At 36.8% G+C, this 18,320-nt stretch overlaps 1 protein-coding gene across 47 annotated transcripts in view; it reads right to left on the bottom strand.

The window, feature by feature from the left end:
- The window catches only part of RIMS2 (regulating synaptic membrane exocytosis 2), a 773,441-nt gene that overhangs the window by 546,716 nt on the left and 208,405 nt on the right, over window positions 1-18,320 (bottom strand). For 35 of the 47 annotated variants that reach the window (XR_010141279.1, XM_063726779.1, XM_063726784.1 and 32 more), the window contains one exon: window positions 7,518-7,529. The exons of the other annotated variants lie outside the window; for them this stretch is intronic. Coding sequence is in view for 34 of the 35 variants with exons in the window: in XM_063726779.1 (XP_063582849.1) it covers window positions 7,518-7,529 (12 nt within the window). In the remaining variant the exon portion in view is untranslated. The remainder of the gene's footprint in view (window positions 1-7,517; window positions 7,530-18,320) is intronic. 47 annotated transcript variants of the gene reach the window in all.

The following is an 18,320-nucleotide window of genomic DNA, read 5'->3' as shown; positions in this document are numbered from 1 at the left end:
TCCAGTGCTGGGCCAGCTCTGTGGCCTCAGGCTCCAGGCTAGACCCCATAGACCTACACTTCAAGCCTTTCATGTTGGCTCAGGGACCAAGCAAGTCCCATCACCAGGCTAGCGCCCACAGCCTCAGACTCCAGGTTGGACCTGGTAGCTCCAGTCATCAGGCCAGCACCTGTGGACACAGACTCCATGCCAGCACCCACAGTCCCAGGCTCTAGATCCACCCAGTACCAGGCCAGCCCATGATGCCCTAGGCTGCAAGTCATCAGCCCTTATGAATGCAGACTACAGGCCACACACATATGCTGGAAACATGCCAGCTCCCGTGGGCACAAGAGTCAGGCCTGCTCATCCACTGACCCAGGTACCAAGCCCTCTGACCCACAGACTCCAGCAGCAAGCCTGCCCATGGATCCTAAAGACACTTGGTCTAGAATCTCTGAACAGGCTAACTGGTAAAGGGCTTTCCCTGCTGAAGCCAGTTTGTAAAGAGAACAAGAAGTGCTTACTTCTTCAAATGTGCCCATACCAATACAAATCCAAAAGATCATGAATAATCAGAGAAACACGACATCATCAAAAGATCAAAATAAAGCACTGATGGTACAGGAGTTAAGAAATTATTTAGGCAGATAGTAAGGGTAAGGAAGTCCTTGGTAAGGTTTACCTTTTAATGAAAACCAACCCACAAATCATTTTCTTTTTGTTTGTTTGTTTGTTTGTTTGTTTGGAGACAGGGTCTTGCTCTGTCGCCCAGGCCGGAGTGCAGTGGCACAATCTCGGCTCACTGCAACCTCCACCTCCTGGGTTCATGCGATTCTCCTATGTCAGCCTCCCAAGTAGCTGGGATTACAAGTGCGCCCCACCATGCCTGGCTAATTTTTGCATTTTTTAGTAGAGACAGGGTTTCTCCATGTTGGTCAGGCTGGTCTTGAAAATGAAAATAAATCAGTTTATTCTGCCAGAGATGAGAAATCACAAGCAGTTTCATACAAAAAAGACCTGGTCCATAAGGAGTTCTCTCCCAGCTCTGTCCTAGTCAGACAGATTAAATCAAGGCCCTGGAAAGACCCAGCAAAGCTAACAGAAGAATCTATGCAGAATCTATTAGATCAAGGATACCCCCAACAGATCAGGAGTACCAGTCCATGACCTGTTAGGAACTGGGCTTCACAGCAGGAGGCTAGCGGTGGAAGAGTGAGCAAGCAAACTTTATCTATATTTACAGCAGCTCCCCGCCTTGCATTACCGTCTGAGCTCTGCCTCCTGTGAGATCAGTGTCAGCATTAGATTCTCATAGGAACACAAATCCTATCGTGAACTCCACATGGGAGGGATCTAGGTTGCGTGCTGCTTATCAGAATCTAATGCCTGATGATCTGTCACTGTCTCCCATCAACCCCAGATGGAACCATCTAGTCGCAGGAAAACAGGCTCAGGGCTCCCACTGATTCTACAATATGATGAATTGTATAACTATTTCATTATATATTACAATGTAATAATAATAGAAACAAAGTACACAATAACTGTAATGTGTTTGAATAATCCTGAAACCATCCCCTCACCCCTGTGTGGCTGGGACTACAGGCATGCGCCACCATGCTAGGCTAATTTTTTTTTTTGTATTTTTAGTAGAGATGGGGTTTCACCATGTTGGCCAGGCTAGTCTCAAGCTCCTGGCCTCAAGTGATCTGCCCACCTTGGCCTCCAAAAGTGCTAGGATTATAGCTGTGAGCCACCACACCTGGCCAATAAATGTTCAATGATATTATTAATAAACATATCTACCCTGGTTTCCTGAAAGCTCTCCATATTCAATATCTTCATAAAATTATTGCCTTCCCTACCGTCACCCTCTGACCCTCACCACCCCAAAACGGCTCCTCCATCTTCCATATACTGGTTTCAGCACAAATATCCTCATTCAATGCAGAAAGCTAGTTGTCATCCTTGACTCCTCTACCTTTTCGTTCTCTTCTCAACTCTCAAATCCACCAACTCTATATAGCTACTGACATTTTCTCCCACTTTAGGAGCTCATAAACTCTCACTGATGGTATTTTATAGTTATGGGAATCCCATGCAGGATAAGAAAATAGATTTCATTTTCAGTTATAGATTGGATGGAATGGTATTCACGATTGAAATAACTTGCTCAGAGCAGTTATCTAAAAGATAAAAAAGTAGTAAAATGTATAATAAAAATGTATGACCTGTGCCTGCTCACAAGAAGTTAGGTATGCTGCAATTATAAATATGCTTTGTCATCTCTCCAACTTTCTGTGAACTCTATCACAGCCAAACCGAAAGTCATTTAAAATCATTTCTTACTAATATCATCTTCTATAAAACTTCAACATATGCTCTTTATTAATATTTTCAGTTGTCATATACATTTTTTATAATTTCCCTATAGGATATTTTAATTCACAGAATTTTCACAGCGTGGACTTTTAATCCCTTTTTATAGGAGACCTGTATTAGTCCATTCTCATATTGCTATAAAGAAATACCTGAGACTGCATAATTTATAAAGAAAATAGGTTTAATTGGCTCGCAGTTTCTCAGGCTGTACAGGAAGCATGATTCTGGCATCTGCTCGGCTTCTGGGGAGGCCTCAGAAAACATATAAACATGGCTTCAGGAAACATGCAATCATGGCAGAAAGCGAAGGGGAAGCCAGCACATCTTACATGGCCAGAGCAGGAGTTACACACTTTTAAACAACCAGATCTTGTAAGAACTCTATCAGAACAGCACCAAAGGGATGGTGCTAAACCATTCATAAAGGATCCACCCCCGTGATCCAATCACCTCTCACCAGGTCCCGCCTCCAACACTGGGGATTACAACTGAACATGAGATTTGAGCAGGGATACATATCCGAACCATATCAAGACCTAAATCAGATTTTCTAAGTTCATTTGTGCATGTATTCTAAATATGCAATCAGGTGAATGGTTTTTAAAATTATGTATCTTTTTTCTAAACTTAGAATGTATAATATATTCAAACAGTCAGTAGTCTCTCTCTGCCTTTTAAATTACTCAAAACTCTTCTAGCCTTCTAGAATCATTTTGTCCTATATTCTTATTGAATAGTATGCTGTCTAAATAATACAGTCCAAAATACCTCTATGTTGCTGATAAAAATACTCTGGATGTTTGTCTAATTTCCTAGTTAAACAACGTAAGAATGCTGGTCTTTCTCAGGTTTACAATACAATAGGACTAATGGTAGTATTAATATATAAACTTGCGATTTTTTATGAGTTTGCTATGACAGACTGTTATATTCAGTTTCTAGAATGATTTTATTAAGGTGATTTACATGTTATTGTATTAATAAATAGAAGTGCAAATGCAAATAAATTAATCTACCACTGTTAAGTCAGTATTTACTAGAATGAAGCTCCACACAGCCATTGTCCAGATGAAATGGAATAATCAAAAATGATGTAATTTGAAAAATACTTTTAAGTATATGCTAAGTTACATATACTTAATTTAGCATAAGTATATGCTAAATTGCAACTCTATATGAGAATAACAATGAGCAGCTAGAAGAATACTAGGTTATGAAGGCCTATGTGCTTAAATTATGAAGGTATAATGCACTTAATCAGAAAGAGATTACATTGAAAACACAGAGCACCTTCCTCTGAACATCATAGCTGCAGCTGCAAACCAAGAGATAACTTGTATGCTTCTGAAATGTGAGAATTACTGCAGGTCATATATCACCCTTCCACACCCTTCATTTCAATAATCATGACCATTAGTAACATTATTCTTGTACAATAAAAGTTAACAACCTGTTACTAACAAGTGAACTTTTTATCTAGTGTTGTCTCAAGAGATACCAATATCCTAAGAAAACTAATAACTGTTGTAAAAAGAGAAAAAGGAATAATTTAATACCCACATTAAAGTTGTCTTTCTATAAACAGATGATATGCCTCTAGACAGTGAAATGGGCTTCATTTTGTTCCAAAACTTTAATTTCATGTTGTTCTCACTAGACATGCCTAGGTCAGTATTTAGTAATAGATGAACAGTTAGATATATGTTCTGGCCTATGAGAAAATAATTTACCATAGAGTGTAAGTTTACTTATTTGCTCTATGCATCCTAAAAGGTCTGGGAAACATTAAATCATGTTTAAAAAATTTCAATTCTCTTTATTTTGATCCTATGTAAAATAGAAAATTCGTAAGTGAGGAAAAATTCAATCTCTAAGACCAACATGTTCATAGTAATTTACTACTAACAACCTGAGGTTATTTATATGTAATAAATGAGAAAATGTGTTAAATGATCCTACTTCTTAAAACATGTAGGCAAAAACATATAGATGAGTACTGGGCAATGACCATCATACAATTCCTTCACTGCGCTTCTGCATTTCTGAAGAAAATCAACTCTAGATGTTTGTATGGCTTCCCTGCTGCATACTGCATATCTTACTAGTGTTTCCATTAGGAGTGTTTTTGGGTATAGGAAGCAAAAAAACATTGACTACTGGTGACAGAAACAAATTTGGGAAGAGAATATTTTTCTCACATTGGGAAAAGTATCTCATTACATTGAATCAGTGGCTCGACAATGTCATGACTAATGACTCCAGTGCTCTTGGCCTTTCCTTCATCATCACAAATGGCTGGTCAAGTCAAAACATTACTTTTGCACTAAAAGGTTGTGCCAGCTACATCTTTTTTAACTTATGACCTCCCAGCAGCTCTCAAATACTTTCTTATAACTCATTTGCTAGAACTCTGTCACACAGCCATTCCCAGTTACAAGGAAAGCTAAGAATATTTTATATTTTTCCAGTCTAGTGGGGATTGCAAGAGGGAAGTTAAAAATGTCTGTTGGAGGAGGGGCACGGTGGCTCACACCTGTAATCCCAGCACTTTAGGAGGCCGAGGCATTTGAGATCAGCTGGGCCAACATGGCAAAACTCCATCTCTACTAAAAATACACACAAAAACGTACCCGGGGGTGGGGGCCTGTAATCCCAGCCACTTGGGAGGCTGAGGCAGGAGAATCACTTGAACTTGGGAGGTGGAGATTGCAGTGAGCTGAGATCACACCACAGCACTCCAGCCTGGGCAACAGAGTGAGTGAGACTCCTCCCTCCCCACCCCCACCAAAAAAAAAAAAAAAAAAAAAGGTTGTTGAGCCATTGAGCAGAGTCGAAAACAGTCTCCTTTTTCAGCTACTCAACATTCCATATGTATATTTTACATGTAATACATTCACCTCCTCCATAAAGGAGGTAATCCCAAAGTTTCATCTAGTTATAAAATCTAATTCCAAATCCAGGATCTCTGAGGAAAAACAAATCTTACCATCATGGCCCAGTGTGCATCATTGTGAACCACTCAACTATACACTAGAAGACAAATTATATCTGTTCCCAATACACCCAATACACAATGACTGAGAAAAAACAGGGTAACTGTAATAAAAACTCTCATTCAGAAATATGAACAATAATAAATATACAGCAACAACTGTACATAGCACACAGCAACCCATATATGAACAATAGCTTAGTTTCATTGGTTAACCTATCTGGCTGCCCCTGATTGAGCTATCTAGATATTTTCCCTTGATGACTGTCTTTCATATCCCTTGATTCTACCTTGGCAGGATGTCCCTTGCCTATTATCCTCTTGGCATTAGATACGATTGGGACTAGCAAGTATACTCTTCTTAGAGTCTGTATGGCATTCACATGCACTGCTAGAATACATATCATATTGCTAGTATGAGTTCAAGAGCTTGTATATTGCCTTAGAAGTTGAAAACTCATAGAATTTGCTATCTAGACTTAGGATTACTTTAACCATTAGCCACATGTGGTTATTAAAATTAAAATTAAAATTAAAATTAAAGAAAATTTAAAATTCAGTTTCTCAGTCAACTAGCCACTTTTCAAGTGTTCAATAGCTATATGTGACTAGAACCTACTGAATTGGATAGTGAAGATGTAAAACATTTTCATCATTGCTGAAAGTCCTATTGAACAGTGATGCATAGTATTATAAAAAGGCCTGCTGAATTTTATTTGCAATGTCCCAAATCCACACAAAATTATACTTTTATCTTGTAGTCAATCTTTAGTTTAAAATATAGACTGTTAAATTATTAAATCTTATCAATGCATAAAAGTCATTTCTAAAGCTGAGTTTTATCATCATTAAGTACCTCATTTCTGGGACGGGTGTCAGAATTCATTATGGAAGCCACAAACAATAATTAGACCATTATGCATCCTGCATTAACCCTGGACACAAAAGTAGCACCAGAGATTCTAAAGGTTATAAATTGCTTGAATTATGCTACTTGTGAGTCAGAAAATCAGGTGGGCTGGTAGATAGCTTATAGGTTCTCTAGGGAACCTGTCCCAGATCAAGGATGACGCCCAGTCTGGGACATGTCTACAGAAATTGACCCATATATCTTCAAAACTGCATCTAAAATTTGGTAGGATTCCTACAGGTTTTTTTTTCTTTTAACAGGTTTTTTTTTTTTTAAGGAAAGAAAAAGAAAGAAATTGCAGTAACCTTTTTTCTACTAAGAGATTTTATTCTGAACCCACATTCGATATTTGCCACCATCTACATCATCCCCAACTGAGTAACTAAAGACTTGGAGAGGAAGAAAAAGGCTCCAACTGGTAAAAGAAAAGAAAAAAAAAGAAGACACTATTTAGAAACTATCAGCTGAATGATATTCTATTTGAGTTTTATGCCAATTTGAAATGGGAAAACTTGAAAAGTCTTCAACTTTAAGTCTGACTCATCCAAAAGAATCAGATAAAAGGATTTTTATCTATATTTGCAGGGAGTCATCAGTTTCCATGGCAGATCCAAATTCAAATCAGACCACTAAGGGCACACACTAGCAGATTATTAAAACCTAGCCGGTAGTCTAGTCGTATCTACCTGAGTATTTTAAAGTATGAATATATCCAACATTTAACATGAAGATAATAAGGTAAACATTTTACCAAATTCTAAAACATAAGAAAAATAAAATACATGAAATACTTATAATCAACTGCCAAATATATACTTCAGAAAATTCATATTCAGTGTTATTACTTCATTATTACAACGGTTAAATCTTTATACTAAGTCAGAAAGATAAGATTTTAAAACCTTATCGGTGCAATGATGAGTTTAGCATAATAGAAGATTATAGAAATTTTATCACAATGAGGAATGCTATGAGGTTTCCTTGAAAAAAATGCTAAATTCTAAAAAGGCAAGCCTGTTTAAAAATCAAATAATCAATTTTTCATCTATAATATATGAAGTGTAAATAATTTAAGTTTTTCAGTAAAAGCAGATAGCATGCTTAAATAAGCCATAATGTTTAGCAAATATCATGCATCATAACTATAACAAAACACTGAGAAGTATATAAATTAAATTTAGCTATAAAATTAAAACTGGCAATAACAACAATAAGGAAAAACTAATATTAGACAGAAAAAAAGACTCTAACCACTTTGTCCTCCTGGAGTGAATATCCACGAAAGCAAGTTAGAAAAGACAAAACAAAAAAGAAATAATTAATTCCATTCTTAAAACAAGTAAGAGTTTTAAAAAGTTTTCTTACTGAAATTAAAATTCTGAAAATGTCTAAATTACATTTTTACTGAAATCTAAAATTCTAGATTTTAAAAAATTTTAGGGGGGGATTTTTTTCCATATATTTCATTCAATTCAAGCAAAAGCATGCTACATAAGAGAATATATTAAGATATATAAACAAAATAATTTCCATAACAGCAATTAAATATCCAAACATTGGGAAAAAAGGAATGCTCTTCCTACAAACAAAATCAGTTAAACACTGAGCTCAAAAAACTGAAAAATGTTTAAGAAAAAAGTTTTATGTACAAAGACAATAAAAAACATAGCATCAATGTTTAATTTCATCATATACTATCAAAAGTAGATAAAATGTAATTTTCATGAATTATACATATTGTTTCTGAAGTTTATCTCTGTCCCAATTATTCAGAAGTCTTTTATACTTAATACAACTAAAAAGAAAATCTTTTTGAAGTCGTTATTATTGATTACCACTGGTAATTTGGGGTCACTGTTTCCCAATATGATAAGTGTGGAAAATAAAATGAGAAAATACATATTTTGGTCAAAAGGCGATTTAAAGAAACTACAAAGTAAACTCGTTTCTTTTTTCTTTTCTTTAACATAAAGTAATGATAACAGTGAAAGTGATAATGCAATAATAATGACTGATACAAGAACTTACAATAATTAAAAACCAAAATCATGTGTTTTGAGATATCACTTTCTTTGAAATATGGGTGATAGTACAACATTTGTGACTCAGAGGAAAGACAATCGCACAGTCCTATATTAAAATCCCACATTTTTGGGAGCTGAACAATCAGAACACATGGACACAGGGAGGGGAACAACATACCATACACTGGGGCCTGTTGGTCGGGGGCAGGCAGTAGGGGTGGGGGACGTAAAGCATCAGGAAAAATAGCTAATGCATGCTGGGCTTAATACCTAGGTGATGGGCTGATAGGTGCAGCAAATCACCATGGCACACATTTACCTATGTAACAAACCTGCACATCCTACACATGTATCCTGAAACTTAAAATAAAATTAAAAATAAAAACAACATCTTGTCTCACTTCAGATCTTGCACTACAGCCACTCGATAGTGCTGCCTCTACATAATGCCAGTGTCCTTGGTTGATTTTATATCTCTTTTCTCTATAATTTAATTGATCAGCTAATGATTTTAGGTCATAATTACTAGACCTGGAAACTCCAGTGGTAACTTGAAGTATGCCCAGGAATATTCATTAAAAATTTAATAATATAATTACGTGTAAAAATTTCTTTTAAATAGTTAACATCTTATCCTATTTTATTATCTAAAAAAAATTTATAACAACTACTTTTTTCTCATAATCAACCATCCTTGTGGCCATCCTTACGGCCATCCTTACTATATTATCACTTCCAATAATCAGTCACCCTTCCTCTCCACAAGATCAATTTACTTTAAGTATTACTCCCAAATCTACCTTCTCATTATCACTTATACATCATTGATTCTATCATTATTTTCCCCCTCTGATATTTCCTCTTGATTATCATGGCACCATTTCAGACTATATATGACAAAATCATCTGTCAATAACTATTATTTGTGCAACTTTCCATGATTAGTTCCCCAGTCTCCTAGGAAACTAATGTTAATTTCCCTTCAGAATCCTTCTTTAGATAGAGGTATTCCATCTTTCTGATCCCTCCCTCTATATCAGTGCTCTATATTCTATGTAGTTAAACTACCATCGCTTGCCTCTCACTTCTTGACTACCTTCTCTAATCAACCCAAAAATACCTCTCTTTCACACCACTACAATATTCTCTCTCAGGGCTGGTCTTCTTTTTTCCAAGAATAACAACAATTAAATTCTGTCTGTATAATTTATATTTGTAATTCATCCACAAGTTTAGATTGCTATCTTCCATAAAACATTATCACAGTGCTGAGCTACAGCAAAGAGCTGGACTTAAACGCAATGCTTCTCCCATAATAACATGCCCATGGTAAGTACACTAGACTTCTTTCTTCCATCAATTCACTGACCCATTATGTGCCAAAACATAGAAGCCTACAGCAGTCAAGGAGAATTAGACAGATCTAATCAATTAATAATAATAAACTTTTAAGAGTACTAGACTGGAGGTCTGAAGAATCCAGTGTGGCACAAAAAAGAGAGTGGTCAATTCACAGGAGATACCCAAAGAAAGCATCATAAAGGAGATGATGCTTAAATCCAGAAAAATAAGTAAGTGCTCATCAAGTGGGTAAGAATTGTGGACTGGGAGTGGGATCTAGAGGGGATAAAAGAAGTATTTCAGGAAAAAAGAAAAAAAAGGCAGAAATAAGAGAAGTGTAAGTAGTATAATCTGGTTAAGACATCTAGAATGGAGTGAAGCTCATGCCTAGAGTTACGCAAGGAATAAATCAGAGAGCGGTGACCCTTTATGCCATTAGAAACTTCACTCAGGTGATGAGGAGTCACTGAATCATTTTTAAGCAGAAAGTAAAAATAGTCAAATCTGCATTTTACAAATCACTATAGCAGTATTTGAAGGATGTGATTAATAGGCCAAAACTGAAGCAGAGAAACCAATTAGAAGATTGGCCTTAGTCTAGGTGACAGAAGATAAGAATCTAAAAAAGACAGCATCTGTAGTTTACGTAGAGACAGGAAATGATAAAATCAAAAGATTTGGGGAAAGGAAAGAAACCTGAGATGATTCCTACCTTTCTGGCTTAGATGACAAAGTGGATAGTAGGGCCAATTAAAAAGTTGAAAATTATAGGAGGTATAGATTTGGGGGTTCTTCCAGCAATAGGAAATACATAGAAAGTCTGTTTGGACTAAGTGAGATTCAGCAGTATTCTAATATATTTACCGCAAAGGACTTAGAAACACAAGACATTAGGCCGGGCATGGTGGCTCATGCCTGTAAACCCAGAACTTTGGGAGGCCGAGGCAGGCAGATCACCTGAGGTCAGTAGTTCGAGACCAGCCTGGCCAACATGGCGGAACCTCATCTGTACTAAAAATACAAAAATTAGCCAAGCATGGTGGTGTGTGCCTGTAATCCCAGCTACTCAGGAGGCTGAGGCAGAAGAATCACTTGAACCCAGGAGGTGGAGGTTGCAATGAGCCAAGATTGCACCACTGCACTATAGCCTGGGCAACAGAGAGATAATCCATCAAAAAGAAAGAAAGGAAAGGAAGGAAAGGAAGGAAAAGAAGGAAGGAAGGAAGGAAAAGAAAAATCCAATGTCTTATTAATGGATTTTTACATAAAATAAGTTAAAAATAAGGATTATTACTACACTTTTATTTTAACTTCAAAAAACATTCTTTCATTTTTCATTTACTTTTTGCTTATGTTTGAAATCAAAGGTTTCTGTTAGGAATCCTTGAAAAGAAATTGGGTGAAGTTAACTGGGTATTCCATTTAAAAGGGATAAAGGAATTCATGACCAATGTCTAACCCATCTTACATGTCTTGCCTGCTTTCCATTTCCTTTGTGCTCCTGTATCTACAGTCTGTTTTACCATCCTGCAGTTTTGGTGATATCATGATTTTTTTTATATCTTAAACTGTTGTATAGTCTCATATTATGATTAGAATTCATTATAGATTCTATTATTAATCTTCCTTATATACGCTAAATGAAATCTATTTAACTTGGTACTCACCTTATCTACTGATAAGGAGCTTAACTACTGATGAGCACATCATGTACTAAGCAGTATCCTTGACACCAAGAGATTAGGAACAAGTGGATACCAAAAGCAGCTTTCAAATGTAGATGTACCAATAACCAAGCATACCTTGCCTTTGCCATATGTCCAGTGAGCTAAGAGTATTTTTTCTCTAATCTAAAATAAATCTCTAAAACCATATACTCCTACACATTTTTAAATTAACATTTAAGTTTTAAGCCAGGCATGGTGGCTCACACCTGTAATCTGAGCACTTTGGGAGGCCAAGGCAAGAGGACTGTTTGAGCCCAGGGGTTCGGGACTATTTCCTGGGCAAGGTGGCGAGACCCTGTCTCTATCAAAAAAAAAAAAAAAAAAGTTTAAATCAGGACATAGGCATGGGCAAGGGCTTCATGTCCAAAACACCAAAAGCAATGGCAACAAAAGCCAAAATTGACAAATGGGATCTAATTAAACTAAAGAGCTTCTGCACAGCAAAAGAAATGACCATCAGAGTGAACAGGCAACCTACAAAATGGGAGAAAATTTTTGCAACCTACTCATCTGACAAAGGGCTGATATCCAGAATCTACAATGAACTCCAACAAATTTACAAGAAAAAAACAAACAACCCCATCAAAAAGTGGGTGAAGGACATGAACACACACTTCCAAAAGAAGACATTTATGCAGCCAAAAGACACATGAAAAAATGCTCACCATCACTGGTCATCAGAGAAATGCAAATCAAAACCACAATGAGATACAATCTCACACCAGTTAGAATGGCGATCATTAAAAAGTCAGGAAACAACAGGTGCTGGAGAGGATGTGGAGAAATAGGAACACTTTTACGCTGTTGGTGGGACTGTAAACTAGTTCAACCATTGTGGAAGTCAGTGTGGCGATTCCTCAGGGATCCAGAACTAGAAATACCATTTGACCCAGCCATCCCATTACTGGATATATACCCAAAGGACTACAAATCATGCTGCTATAAAGACACATGCACACGTATGTTTATTGTGGCACTATTCACAATAGCAAAGACTTGGAACCAACCCAAATGTCCAACAATGATAGACTGGATTAAGAAAATGTGGCACATATACACCATGGAATACTATGCAGCCATAAAAAAGGATGAGTTCATGTCCTTTGTAGGGACATGGATGAAATTGGAAATCATTATTCTCAGTAAACTATCGCAAGAACAAAAAACCAAACACCGCATATTCTCACTCATAGATGGGAATTGAACAATGAGAACACATGGACACAGGAAGGGGAACATCACACTCTGGGGACTGTTGTGGGGTGGGGGGAGGGGGGAGGGATAGCTTTAGGAGATATACCTAATGCTAAATGACAGGTTAATGAGTGCAGCACACCAGCATGGCACATGTATACATATGTAACTAACCTGCACATTGTGCACATGTACCCTAAAACTTGAAGTATAATAATAATAATAATAATAAAAGAAAAAAAATTAAGTGGGTGAGGTGGTGTGCACCTGTAGTCTCAGCTACTTAGGAGGCTGAAGCAGGAGGATTCCTTGAGCCCATGAGTTCAAGCCTCCAGTGAGCTGTGATTATGCCTCTGCACTCTAACCTGGTTGACAGCGTGAAACATCTCTAAAAAAAGATATTGAAAATTAAAATAAAATTTAAATGGTTAGGATGCATTTTCAGATATATTGGGTATTGTACAAGTACATTTTAAAAGTGTGATATATATATATATATATATATATATATATATTTCAGATGGGGTCTGGCTCTGTTGCTTAGGCTGGAGTGCAGTGGCAGATCTTGGCTTACTCCATCCGCCGCCTCCCAGGCTCAAGCGACCCTCCCACTTCAGCCTCCCAAGTAGCTGGGACACAGGCACTCACCACCACGCCTGGCTAATTTTTTGTATTTTTGGTAGAGATGAGGTTTCAACATGTTGCCCAGCCTGATCTCAAACTCCTGAGCTCAAGAAATCCACCCCACCTTGGCCTCCGAAAGTGCTGTGATTACAGGGTTGAGCCACCGCACCTGCCTAATATATTTTCATCAAATCTTGGAACTGCATATTTAGCTTATACACAGAATATATATGGCAAATGTCTACTATATAACCCATTTGGCAAACCACTCTACACTGTTAAACCATCAAATCTGGCTTTCTATCAAAAAGAGTCCAACTTCATTTTTAAATTAAAATTGCTATTATAATGATTCACAAACGGCCATCTCACAACCAAATTCTAATTCTAAAAACAATAGAAGAGGCAATAGAATCTTGCCAAAAATCTGTTGCCTGAATGAAATAAGGCACTGCCCCCTTCTACATTTCTTACAAACCCTCTCATTGCTTTGCCTCTGAACTCTCCCTGAGGACAACACATTCTGGAATTGTCACTTTGTGTGGTGCCCCAGAGATTTCTACACCCTGAGCCAATGTACTATATAAAGGCTAGATTCAGAATAGGTAAGGTTGAGGAATGTACCTTTCTTTTGAAAAATAGAACAATTGTAAAAGTGAGTTGAAAAAGAAAGATTCACAAAAAAGAAAGTGTTCTAAGGTAGATCAACTTTAAGAATACGCTACTAAAATCTTTGCCCTTGAAGTTATTCACACCAGTTACTCCCAAAAAGCATTCCTTCCACAGTAGTGATACACTATCTCACTTTCAAGACTACTGTAATATATTTCAGAGTATAAAGAACTTGTGAACTCACTAGAGATTCCTGAAGAGAAACAACCCCCAAATTGGCAATGTATATCAATATATTTCAAAGAACTTCTTTAAGAATCACTTTCTAAAAATAAAATAAAATTTCTAAAAATCACTTTCCTTTATAACCATTATAAAATTATGTCATTATGCTTCAAATCTGATAATTTATAAAGTGAAAAAATTCATGTTACATTTTAAGTTAAATAATACAACTGTGGAAATGTACATTTTTTTTTCTAAATTAGTGATTAAGCAGGTGGTAATATACTTTTCTTACCAAAAAGTAAAAGAAACAAAACGTGAAAGTTGCCACACTTTGACACTTAAAATAATCTTTATTGTAAATTACTTTTAATGTCTTTCTAACATCACTATCCAATAATTACAAAATAATTGTTTTCTTATAAAGTCATTATTTTTTCACTTGACTAAATATATGGCTTTTATTTATTAAGAGGGTATCATCTTAAAAGGAAACAAAGAGAACCGATATTTCATAAAATTTTGTTGTGTTGGTACTTCCATATGCCCCGCCCTTCATTTATTTTCTATGTCCTAAATGTACCTCAAGAGAATTAACTAAATGTTAAGGATGGCTCCACATGAAAGAGCCTCAAAATTAAAACAAAAGGTTATTTTATTACATTCTCTTAAAAGATTACTAAGAGAATTTTTAAATAGCTTTATAATTAAATCATAAGCTATATAATATTTGTGTTCTCATTATTCTATTTCATAAGCTTAGTAAGACCAACTTTCACTGAGATTAATCCTTTTGGGCTATGAAGAATCAAAGAAATGTATTTAGTACCTGTTGAGAACAAAAGCCTTCTACATAAGGCAACTAAGCAAGATGATCAAATTTGAAAAAAAAAAAAATACATTCCAGAGTCTTTTTATTTAGAATATAGGCAAGTTTTATACATGACAAGTCTCTTGCTTGAATAAAAATGTAGAAAAACTAATGAAAGAAATCCAGGGATGTCTTCCTTGAGCTAAAATCTATCTTTACAAATCCTCAGACTTGAGGAAAATATGAGATAAGTGGGGAGTATTGCCTCTGGCTCCATCCTTCTTCCATAAACCATCCCTATCAGGCTAACCCTCAACATATAAAGAGACAGAGTTGATACAGAAAGCTGCACAGAGACAGAACCCAAGAGAACTCCAGGGGTTTCTTCAAGTCTTCAGCTCAGTAATGATCAGTGAACATACATGTGAGAAAAATACTCAAGGGAATGGGGTTAAAGAAAAAAAAAGAACATCTAAAAGAATTAGAAAGAAAATAGTTGCTCCTACCAGCAAGACTGGAAAAACTCGTAATTCATGGGATATTGGTTAAAGACTCAGTCTTTCCTCTGTAGAGGAGAATAATTAGTGCTAAACTGAGCATTGCTCCAAATACACCTAACAAACCCTCAAAGAATGTGTAAAAGTATCAAACTGTTTCCACGTAATTTAACTACATCTGAAAGCTCAAGAACAGTTATAGAAACACAAAAATAGCCAACATCCAACAAAGTAAAATATATACCTGTCATCCAACCTAAGATACCACACATGAAAAAAGTACCAAAAAAAAAAAAAAACCCACATACTGCAATGAGAGTAATCAATCAAAACTAACCCAGACTCAAGGGGGGTTAGAATTAGGAAAAGAGAATATCGAAACAATAATTATAACTGTATTCTATATGTTTTTAAAGTTACACAGAGCATAGAATATATCTTAAGTCCCAAATTAAAATTCTAGTCATAAAAACTACAATGTCTGCGATTATTAAAAAATACACTGAATTTTATAAACAGCAGATTTGACATTGCAGAAGAAAAGACCAGTAAACTTGAATGCATATTAATATAAAGAACACAAAATAAAACACAAGGAAAAAAATAAAATTAAGATTAAAGGAAAGAACATAAGTGAGCTGTAGGACAATTACAAGCTGCCTAATATATCGGGAACAGGAGTTCTTGAAGCTGTCTAGAGAAAGGAAGGAACAGTAAAAATATTTGAAAAATAATGGCCAAAACTCCCCCAGGCCCTCAACAAACCTCCAACCAAACAGACACAAAGAAAAATACACCAAAAGAAATAATTTAATTGCACACAACTAGTGTTAAAAAATACTTAAGCAGCAAGTGAAAAATGCTACATTATGCACAGAAAACCAAAGATGAGAATGATATATTTCTCAATGGAAACAGTGAAAGGGAGGAGGCAGAAAAGCAGTACCTTTAAAATATTGAAAGAGAGAATGATTTAGGGAAGGTGGAGCAAGATGGTGAAAGAGAATCTCCTGTGATCATGTCCCTGGCAAAAACATCAACTTTGAACAACTATCTACACAAAAAGGCACCTTCATGAAAATCAAAACATCACGTGAGAGATCACATACCTAGTTTTAGCGTAATAACAAGAAAAGATGCATTGAAGAGGATGAAAAGAACAGAACTGTCCACACCACTCCTCACCCAACCCTAGAGAGCACAGCCAGAAGAAAGAATATGTGCTTGGAGTGAAACATTAACACCAGGCAGAATTCCACAAGTGCCCATGGAGGGAGCATTTAGAACAAGTCCTGGAGCAGAGGAAAATCTGCCACCCTAGCAGGAAGAACCCAAATCCCGGTCCACTTCACCACAGGCTAACAAAAGTGGCCTTGAGCCGTGAATAAATTTCAGTGGCATCCAGGCCATAGCAACTGCAGTTCTTGGGTGAATCCTGCCACTGCACTGCTCTCGAAGGTTGTATACTCCAACTGCAACCCAGCATGAAACTTTCTGGTGGTATCCATTAGAGAATGCCTGCATCACTCCTCTCCCAACTTCAGGCAATACAGTGCAGAGATTCCTTTCTCTTAGAGTAAACAGAGGAAACTTTTTCTTACAATTGGGTACCAGCCCAGCTACAGTAAAATAAACCACCAGGCAGGATCCCAAAGCTCCCAGTTGGCCATTGGTCCTGGATGGTCCTTCTAGACACGCCCTAGGCCAAAAGAAAACATGTTGCCCCGGCAGAACAAACCCAAGTCCCAGCAGGTTTCACCGCCTGTTGACTACAGTGGCCTTAGCCTTAAGTAAACATCAGTTGCAGTCAGGCAATAGTGGCCAGGGTCCTTGGGTAATCCCCTGTACCGTGCTGATCTGAGACGCCATGGGATTCGAATATAACCCAGCATGGTGCCACTTGCTATGGTCACAGGAGTGCCGAGTCACCCATCCCCCAACTCCAGGCAACATAGTGCTGAGAGAGACCCCTTTCACTTGGGGAAAAGGGAGAGAAGAAACCTAAAGACTTTGCCTGGGAACCTTATCTTCCCCAAGTCCATCAGGGCTGGATCGCGAGGATTTGCAGCATACATGGGCTTAGAGTGCCCTCTAGTGCTGAAATGGCTACAGTTACCACAGGCTTAACTAAATACTCAGTACCCTTAACAATTCTTGGAAGACCCTCTGAAGGACTGGAACAAACAAGGCCTGACTACAAAGACTCGAATAAATACTTAAGTCTTCAATGCCTAGGCATCAACAAACATACACAAGCATCAAGAACATTCAGGAACATATGACCTCACCAAATTTACTAAATAAGTTCCCAGTAACCAACCCTGGAGTGATAGAGATACGTACTCTCTCAAGCAAGGAATTCAAAATAGCTATTTTGGGGATACTCAATGAACTTCAAGAAATCACAGAGAAGGAATTCAGATATTTCTCAGAAAATAAGGCAGGATGGAAACTGAACTGATTAAACAAATACTGGAGCCAGAAACATCAATGATTAAAAGAAATGCATTAGAATGTCTCTGTGTGGAATTGATCAAGGAGAAGAATCAGTAACTCGAAGACAGGCTATTTGAAAATTCACATAGGATAAAAAAGAAAATAAATGAAAGAAATGAAGTACACTTACATGATCTAGAAAATAGCCTAAAAGGGAAAAATATATGAGTTATTGGCCTTGTAGAGGAGGCCGACAAAGAGATTGGGTAAAAAATGTATTTAAAGAAATAATAAGAGAACTTTCCAAACCTAGAGAAAGATGGATATACAGGTACAAGAAGGTCAAAGAATACCAAGCAGATTCAACTCAAATAAGACTACTCCAAGACATATAATAATCAAACTTTCAAATATCAAGGACAAAGAAAAGATCTTAAAAACAGCAAGAGAAAAGAAGCAAATAACATATAAAGAAACTCCAATACACCTGGCTGCAGATGTAGCAGCAGATGTAGCAGCCAAGAGGAAGTGAGGTGACATATTCAAAGTGCTGGAGGAAAAAC

This window comes from Pongo abelii, chromosome 7, assembly GCF_028885655.2.
Source record: "Pongo abelii isolate AG06213 chromosome 7, NHGRI_mPonAbe1-v2.0_pri, whole genome shotgun sequence".
Lineage (NCBI taxonomy): Eukaryota > Metazoa > Chordata > Mammalia > Primates > Hominidae > Pongo > Pongo abelii.
This window is presented reverse-complemented; position numbering and strand designations above follow the sequence as displayed.